Below are 9,880 nucleotides of genomic sequence, written 5' to 3' on the forward strand. Positions count from 1 at the left end.
AAAAACAAAAAAATCTGCCTACCAGCGTCCATCTGGCTAGTGTCCTTAGCAAACAGCCTGGAACAGATATTTTAACCATGCAATGCTCCATTTGAGAGGATGGACACGGCTAAATTTGGGGTATATTTCACCCTTTTTTAGGTGGGAAAAGGTATTCTGAAAAATATGGTCTGTAGATTAGTTTTTTAATCTTTCTCGCTCCTATTCACATGCATATAGTACATGTGTAATATTGTCTGCTTTAATGTTTTAACATTAAAACATTGTTTTAGCATTAACACCTCTGCTAAGGCTACATGGACATTTTTTCCTGAATACTGTACTATCAAATACAAATGGCAAATACAATGACTGATGTTAGAAAAATTAAAATTTTCAGTATAGCTACTTCAGTGTAGCTATTCAAATTGAAACAACTTCCTTCTACTTTTTCTAGTGCTCTAAAATAGTTATGCTGAAAGTTAGATTTAGAGATAATTGCCAGTAGAGGTTTTTGGCTATTCATACGTGACAAACAAACCATAGACCTTCATAGGCTATTTCCAAATGTGATAGCAGTTTTTTAAATATCTTTGGCTGATGTAAATAAATAAACTAGAATTGCTTGCCAGCAGTGCCAATTAACTAATGTGTCTACTATTGCCTTAAAACAGTAGTAGTGGTGAGAATTTCAGGGAGAAATTTTTTTAAAAAGTATGTTTAGATAGTGTTGTGGTTGGCTCTGGCCCAGCTCCTGCCCCAAGGAATGTGGAGGTGGATGCAGGGGAAACATCAACATGTCATAGGCCTGTTTTATTGCCGACAGACTCAGGTAGTGTAGTTTCCTCAGAAGAAGAAGAAGGTGGGGGTGACTTGGAAGAGGGGAGTCTGGCAGACAGCCCAGGAGGAGATTCTGCTGCACGAATCCCAGCGACCAGTTAGGTCCCACAGAGTGGGTCTTCTCCGGGTCCCGTCAACTAAACAATGTCACTTGGCGGGACCCAGGGGAAGAGCCTTCTCTGTGGCAGCCCCGGCCCTCTGGAACGAACTCCCCCCAGAGATTAGAATTGCCCCCACCCTCCTTGCCTTTCGTAAGCTGCTTAAAACCCACCTCTGTCGCCAGGCATGGGGGAAATTGAGATACTCTTTCCCCCTAGGCCTTTACAATTTTATGCATGGTATGTCTGTATGTATGTTTGGTTTTTATAATAATGGGTTTTTAACTGTTTTTAGTATTGGATTATTGTTATATGCTGTTTTGTTATTGCTGTTAGCTGCCCTGAGTCTCCGGAGAGGGACGGCATACAAATCCAATAAATAAATAAATGAATGAATGAATGAATGAATGAATGAATGAATAAATAAATAAATGCTGTTTCTGTTTTTCTGTTGATAAAAACTTTTGGGTTTTCCTTCTATTGTGTGGTGTGTGTCTTTCTGGACTAATTACCCTGTAATTACGGGTGGTTGAGACACGCTGGCAGAACAGATAGTCCTTCTCTTGGCTCGCTAGCATTGATTCTTTATCACCTTTGCTTTCAATTATCCATGTGCCACAATTATTTACATCATACGCTGGTAATTGCCACAGGTTTTTTTTTTTTAGGAATGATAATATTCCCTAAAGTGTTCAGCCACTGATATTTGGCAGTGACTGGTCGATTGGTTTCACAGCAACAAAAGGGAGCTTCAGCATTGTCAGTGACTGATGAAAACTGTATGGAACTAAATAAACAGGTCCACAGTTCATACTTATCCCTCTTTCAAAAAGATTTGCTAAATACTGTTTTAGAAAAAGAAAACTAAATTAAACACTCACTAGACCTCCTTCAACATTATCCAAATATGTTTTCTATTAATCAGCAACTTAAGGACTCAATTCGCATGGTTTTTCAGCTTTATTGTTAAACAAATTTGTAAAATAAAATGCTTGTTGAGTCAGCACACTATTCTCAGAACTGTAACGTGCTTTAACCCCCTGTTGCTGGGCCCCAGACCAAAACAGATGTCAGTCCAGATATACTGGAAATAAAAAAAAGATAATAGCAGTATCAGGAACTGTCATGCTTCTTACCGATTTTTACAAAATTGTACTAAGGATGCTGCTTAAGCTTCCCCCCCCCTTTGTCCTGAAGGAAATGCTTCTTTGTCCTTTGTCCTTCTTAGGAGAAGAGCTTGCCCACAATTCTAAATTTGATGGTACATTTGGAAATTAGAGCACTGCCATATAATAACTGTTAAAAAAATAAACTGTATTTGATGGTGGCAATGTCCCAGGGTTATGTGAACATCTTTTGGGATCTTCTGACAAGCAACTGCAGGGATTCACTTGACTGTGACAAGAAAGGTGGTAAAGTGAGGCAGAACTCACTTAATTACCGTCTTACTCAGGAGATAATAATAATAATAATAATAACTACAACAACAACAACAATAACAACAACAACAATTTATTAGATTTGTATGCCACCCCTCTCCGAGGACTCGGAGGACTAGAAACATTGGCCTCCATTGGGGTCGAGGATTATCTCTCTGACCAGTGCACTCTTTTAGAGGCAGGTCAAGCTCCACAGAAAACATGTAGGGGACAAGGCAGGTTGCCCCCGACTTACAACAGTTCATTTACTGACTGTTTAATGTTGCAACAGCCCTGAAAAAAATGACATATGCCCCTTTTTCACACTTATTTATTTATTTATTTATTTATTTATTTATTTATTTATTTATTTATTTGATTTGATTTGATTTGATTTGATTTGATTTGATTTGTATGTCGCCCCTCTCCGCAGACTCGGGGCGGCTAACAACAATGATAAAAAACAACATGTAACAATCCAATTTAATAAAACAACTAGAAACCCTTATTATAAAATAAAAAAAATAAAAAAAACCCCAAACATACACACAAACATGCTTACAACTTTTGCAGCAGCCCCACGATCGTGCGATCAAAATTTGGCCACCATTTCATATTTATGATTGTTGCTGTGTCTTAAGGTCACATGATCCCCTTTTGCGACCGTCTCACAAGCAAAGACAATGGGGGAGGGGGGGCAGAGAAGCCAGATTTGCTTAACGACCGGGTTTCTAACTGATCCACACCCAGGCATGAAAATGTGCTGCTCAGACATTATACTTTTCCATCCACACCAAAAAAAAATAAAAAATAGAGGGAACATTGTCCACAAGTCTTAAATTTGCCAAGTTTGAATACCCTTTCACCCCTAATCCCTAACTACGGGGTCTTCAAACTTGACAGCTTTAAGACTAGTGGACTTCAACTCCAGAATTCCTCTCCAGTTATGCTAGATGGGGTAATTAAAAGACAAAAATAGCCCAATTTTTGCAAAAAACCCAGGATGTTTTTTGCCCATTTTTTCAAAAATTGGATGGGCAAAGGTCTGGAGAGCCTGCAGATAGCTTTTGGATGCTGGGGGATGGCAAAAATGCCCCCATTTTTGTGAAAAGTGGGCCATTTTTTGGCCATTTCCCCCCTGTCCCCAGGAGCTGTCACATACAGATTATAGTTTGTCGGCTATAAAACATTATCTGCCTTGGATATGGCCCCTGATGGGGCCAAGAGGCAAAAAGGAAAGCAGTATGCTTCCTCCCATATTTGGGTATATACCAGGGTGACTCGATAGAAAAAAACATTAACTCTTCCCTGGTGCAAGCTGATACGGAGGAAAGCCTGTGGTCTAGAGCAGTGTTTTTCAACCAGTGTGCCGTGGCACACTAGTGTGCCGCGAGACACGGTCAGGTGTGCCGCGAAGAAGGAAGCTCAGGTTCTGGTCTCACAACTTTTTGCTGAGAGAGAGAGAGAGAGAAAGAGAGTGAGTGAGAGAGAGAAAGAAAGAGTGAGAGAAAGAGAGAAAGAAAGCAAGAAAGAGAAAGAGAGAAAAGAGAGAGAAAGAGCGAGAAAGAAAGAGTGAGAGAGAGAAAGAGAGAGAGAGAAAGCAAGAGTGAGAGAGAAAGAAAGCAAGAGAGAGAGAAAAAAGAAGAGGAAGGGAGAGAGGGAGAGAGAGAGAGAAATGAGCAAAGAGGGGAGGAAAAAAGAGAAATGAGGAAATGATTGAGACAGAGAATGAGAGGAAAGAGAGAGAAACAAAAGAGAGAGAGAGAGAGAAGTGACTCTTGATTTAAAACATATGATAAAAAGCACCCAAAAAATAAGAGAGAAAACCCCCCAGCCCTCACCTGTTTTTGGAAATAGTTCAAGAGTATGTATACACACACACACACAAGAGGGGGAGGAGACAGGGATGGAAAAAGAGAGGAGAGTGTCTTAGAGTGTCGTTCTGTGTCCTTTTGGTTGGTGGTGTGCCCCAGGATTTTGTAAATGTAAAAAATGTGCCACGGCTCAAAAAAGGTTGAAAATCACTGGTCTAGAGGTTAAAACACTGCTCTGCAAGGTAGTCTGCAGGTTCAAATTCCAGTTAGGGTATGTCTAGCTGATGAGAGAATAATAAGCTCAAAATAGATCTATACTAGTTTCCCTTCCTTTTCACTTATCAGCAAAAATATGTTACACACATGCACGCACACACACACCTTTATATATCTATATCTATATAAACATATATAGGATTGATATTTCTCTGATGTAACGGACATACATGCTAATAAACATGCCTATTAGTCTCCGGGCACAATTCAAGGGGTTGGTTATCACCTATAAATCCCTATATGGCTTAGGGCCAGATTATCAATGGGATTGTCTCTTGCCACATACCTCCCAGAGATCAATTAGAGCACACAGAGTTGGCCTCCTCCAGGTCCCATAAGCCAAGCAATGTAGACTGGCGAGACCTCGAAGGAAAGCCTTCTCTGTTGCTGCCCGGCTCTATGGAATCAACTCCCCCCTCCCTGATGTCTGTACTGTTCCCAACCTGCTGGCATTTCGTAAGGCTATAAAGACATGGCTATGCCAGCAGGCCTGGGGGCCCTAAATTACAACCAGCTTGATCATCTATATAATTATGACTGTGGATGAATGGTATATATGTATGTTGCGGGGTTATCTCAATACGGGTTTTAGCTAGGGTTTTAGTAATTAGGTTCTTTTTTCTTTGACTTCTTTTTATAGCTGTTGCAAATATATATTGTAATTTCATATTGTTGTAAGCCCCCCTGTGTCCTTAGGGACTGGGCATCATAGAAGTCAAACTAAAAAATAAATAAATTAAAAATAAAACTCTATATATTTTTAAGAAAACTTACCCATGAATTTGGGAGATCCATATCTGTGACAGAGCTTGTAAGTTGTGGCTGATGTGAACAACAAGTGCACTTCCCCCATTCTTCTATCCTTGTGGTAAAGAAATCATAGGGACTCAGCTGAGTATCTGGGAAAGGTTTCCATTCACTCCAGAGATGAAATTCCATTTCAGAACATGTGTCATTATTTCCTAAGTTGTTAATTCCAGAAATGTAAGTTGTATCCAGTAATGCTGATATAAGGTCTGATCTAGGTTCAATTTCTGCCTTTAATCTTGAGCTCTCTTTCAATATTTTTTTGTCCTGGTATTTTGTTATTTTCATACATGAAATTGGAGCTTCATCTTCACCATCAGGATCTTGTGTTGATATATCTTGGGGGGGGGAAATTAAATAATAATAATAATGCTTGGTTCACTTAATTATTTTTACTTAGTTAATTTATTTAATATATTTGTTTTCTGTAAAACAGATACATTTTAAAAGTAATAAACTGAAAAAACACATAAAGAATAAAATAATAAAAATCTGCTCAACCCTCATCATTAATTGATTGATAATATTTACCTATTCTCAGATGTTACCAAGATAATATACAGTAACTTGGATACAAACATAAATATCAATTACCGTATATATTTTACACAGTGAAATATAATTAAATCATTACAAGAGATACAAGCAGACAAGTTGAAAGGATTCAACCAGAAGACTAACTAAAGATTTCAGCTTGCATATCTAGATTATATAAAAATCTTTACACGGAATACTGATAATCATGAACGTGAAAAGATATGTCAGTTCCCCAAAACTAAATTTAAAATATCAGTGCAGATATTTTCTGCAATAACTCACACATATTGTTCTGTTGAAAACATGTTGTCTGCATATATGGTACTTTGAGTTTATTTGGTACTACTCCACACAGTGTTTTAAAGTTTAGTTGGTGGTTGATGATTGATTGCAATTACTCCCAGAATCTTATATTCTGATGTTATGGTTTTGATTTGCTGATTAAAGTCAGTTTTTTAATCAGAGTTATGTAGAGGGAATACAGCTCAGAATCAATTTTGTCTGGACTAACCTATAAATCCTGTAAAATAAATAATATATTTATTGCTAAACTATAATTTACTTGCATAGTATAACTAGTTTGTAAATCTGTGATGAGATTGCTTGCCTTTTATTGTTGGTAGCTTTTTAAAAATTGTATGTCTATTTGCAGACAGAAAGACTTTTGGATGCATTTTCTTTATTTTTCTTTATTTTTAACAAAAATACATAAAATGTATTGGTCGCTTAATGTTTTATTTGAACTGTGTCCATAGCTTGGAAGTTATATTTTAAATTTGTGTTGAATACTGAAATGAATTTTATGGACACATTTAATGATTGAAATTAAATCATTTTACTTACTGGTTGATAACATATGCTTGATATCATCCAAACTATGTATACTGTCTTTCTTATTTCGAACTAAATTCTGTAACCGTTTCAAGGTTCCCGTTGTTTCAGCTTGATTTTCATCTGAATCTGTAACCTAAAATAATAAATTCATATTTAAGTAAGTTTTTTTTTCCCAAGATTTTAAGAAGGAAAGATTTCCTACATATAATTAATTCAGCTTTCCTAAATCTGTTTTCTGTATGTATCTAAGTTTCCCCATACCTTTTACACCCTTATACATCTCAAAATCCCCCTCCTTTATCTGAACATAATCATTTTTAATATCATTTTCTTTTTTAAAATTTTAATCCCCAGTGTAATCATTATGTGTATCGCTATTTTCATCATCATATTCACTGTAAACCCCAGTGGAGTCATTATGAATTTCATTATAATTATCATTATAATCATTAATTGATATATCACTGTCCCTATTTCCATTTCATTTTTCTTTTCTTCTTCTGTTGTCTTCTCCATTTTTCCTACTTATATTTCTCTCTTTCCATATTCACAAACTTTAATTCCAGAAGATCTTCTCCAATCATTTAGCTGTTCTCTAAAAAGATCGATAAAATCTTCAAAATCAATTTTCTCCATGACTTTAAAATTCCAATTAAGTCCAGAATTAAAAAGAGACTTACTTACTTACCTACTTACTTACTTACTTACTTACTTACTTACTTACTTACTTACTTATTTGATTTTTATGTCGCCCTTCTCCAAAGACTCGGGGCGGCTCACAAGATACAATATAAAACAATGCATACAAAACAAATCTAATTATTTAAAAACTACAAGCATATTTCAGCAGAGTGAATCCAATTTCATCCAGAGGTGTCATCAATCCTTAATCTCTAAATTCTCACTGTCTGTCCAGTACTAAACAGAGCTATGTTTCCTAGCCTTTTATATTTTGTAGATTTTCTTTTACTTAACTGACAATCCAAATCTTCCTGATAATTTTGTTGCTGGTTTCTGCTCCACTTCAAATCTTATTTCCTTCCAAACTATAATACGTTTAGCCTATTTTTAAATATCCTCCATTTCAAGCTTGCAATTTTTCAAGGCCAGCAGCTAGACAAGTGTCCCTAGAAATATCCAACCAGAGCAATAATTTCTCCAAACACTAGATGGTATCTTCTGTTCCTGCCTCCCAGCTCTGCCTCTTTTATTAAAGTTTTAATAAAAATCCAATTTAAAATTATTTCCTCCACATTTTATTTTTTGCCTTCCAAATTTCTCATGCTTCCTCCAAATCTTTAAATTACAATACAATTTTGTATTGTAGGCTTTAATTATAGCAGAATTTAGTTATGTATCTTTTGTTTTATTTATTTGTCCCTTGCTTCCACATACAAGAATGGACCCTTTCTTTTCCTTTTAAACTTCTTTTATCTTTTCTTTGGCGATATCATTCACCCGCCTCGGCTTCTTCACCTCAACAGCATAAATCTTTACTTTTCTCTTTCCAGATAACTCCAATGTCAAGATTCCAATCCTTGGGAAAGCAACAGCCACAGCTAAGGTTGACTCTCCCATTGTCTCTGTTCCAGCTCCTGAGGGGGGGGGGGTTTGCCTCACCTCCCAATCCACCGTCAGGTGCTCCTTTTCTTCCCCACCCCTTCTGGGTGGTTCTGACCTGGTTCCGAAAGGACCAAGATTGCAAGATGTGTGGGTTTCAGAATTCCCCTATGGGACAAGGGGAAACTCCATGGTGCTGCAGCATTGGCCATGCCCCTTCCTTAGCTATTTAAGGTGCTGAATTATGACCTTTAAAGTCCCACATGGCATGGCAATCAATTATTTAAGGGACACCCTCTCCTCAGTGACATCTACCTGTCCCATCAGATCTGGCAAATGTTGTCAAAGAAGTTTTGTCTTATGAGTTCTAACACCAACACTCCGTAGTCTGCATTGGTTGCCGATCGGTTTCTGGTCACAATTCAAAGTGTTGGTTATGACCTATAAAGCTCTTCATGGCATCGGGCCAGAATATCTCCGGGACCACCTTCTGCCACATGAATCCCAGTGACCGATTAAGTCCCACAGAGTTGGCCTTCTCCGAGTCCCGTCAACTAAACAATGTTGTCTGGCAGGACCCAGGGGAAGAGCCTTCTCTGTGGTGGCCCCGACCCTATGGAACCAACTCCCCCCAGATATTAGAGTTGCCCCCACCCTCCTTGCCTTTTGTAAGCTCCTTAAAACCCACCTCTGTCATCAGGCATGGGGGAATTGAGATATTCCCTCCCCCCTAGGCTTACAAAATTTATGCATGGTATGTTTGTATGTATGATTGGTTTCTTAAATTGGGTTTTTTAAACTACTTTTAATATTAGATTTGTTTATATTGTTTTTTACTGTTGTTAGCCGCTCCGAGTCTACGGAGAGGGGTGGCATACAAATCTAATAAATAAATAAGTAAGTAAGTGAGTGAGTGAGTGAGTGAGTGAGTGAGTGAGTGAGTGAATGAATGAATGAATGAATGAATGAATAAATCATTTTCTGCCATTGCCCTCATCCTGTCCAACATCACTCCTCCTAAGGTGAATTATACTGTTGGCCTTTTGGAAGTGCTTCAAAACAATCATCTAACCATCCAACAAGCTTCATTTTATGATAGAACAAAACCTGTTGGATGGTTAGATGATTGTTAAATTATGACCTTTTTCTTTGAAACAGTACTTTCAGAATAATAAATGAATGTTTCTTAAAATATGTGTGATCCCATTTCTCTGGAAATATTTTCTTTCTGGCCTATTAAGATATTTGTGAAATGTTCTGCCCCCCCCCCACCACCATATTGGGAAACAAGGAATTATTTCAGTTTTGGGAAATCATAATTGGAAAAGGCTATTATGATGAATTAAGCCAACCATTAAACATTTTGCTGTGTCATAATCATTGTAACATAAAGCAATTATTTGAAGTTTTCATGGTTGTACAATTTTGCAGAAATCATGTGAACAACGGTTGCTTCTGCAATAATTTTTAACTAATTACTTTGACTTATATTTCACTTTTCCATTAATGGGTGATGATAATAATGTAAACTTACAAAAGGCTTATTCTAGATTAGAACCTATTGAGGATATGTCCAAATGCCTTCCAAAACTACAGCAGTCAATGTTATTATTATTACTTTTGTAATTGTAAACATCTACATAATAATTCACCAAATAGGTCAGGAAGAAAAATGGTAAGGAAATGAATTCCCAATACCTTTTTCTCATATCTCCAT

At 37.1% G+C, this 9,880-nt stretch overlaps 1 protein-coding gene across 1 annotated transcript in view; it reads right to left on the minus strand.

The window, feature by feature from the left end:
• The window catches only part of SAMSN1 (SAM domain, SH3 domain and nuclear localization signals 1), a 62,694-nt gene extending 57,130 nt beyond the window's left edge, over positions 1 to 5,564 (minus strand). Inside the window, exon 1 of the mRNA XM_070750267.1 lies at positions 5,200 to 5,564. Within this exon, the coding sequence (XP_070606368.1) occupies positions 5,200 to 5,520 (321 nt within the window). The 5' untranslated portion in view covers positions 5,521 to 5,564. The remainder of the gene's footprint in view (positions 1 to 5,199) is intronic.
• Positions 5,565 to 9,880: the final 4,316 nt, after the last annotated feature.

The sequence above is a fragment of the Erythrolamprus reginae genome, chromosome 4, assembly GCF_031021105.1.
Source record: "Erythrolamprus reginae isolate rEryReg1 chromosome 4, rEryReg1.hap1, whole genome shotgun sequence".
NCBI classification, from domain to species: domain Eukaryota; kingdom Metazoa; phylum Chordata; class Lepidosauria; order Squamata; family Dipsadidae; genus Erythrolamprus; species Erythrolamprus reginae.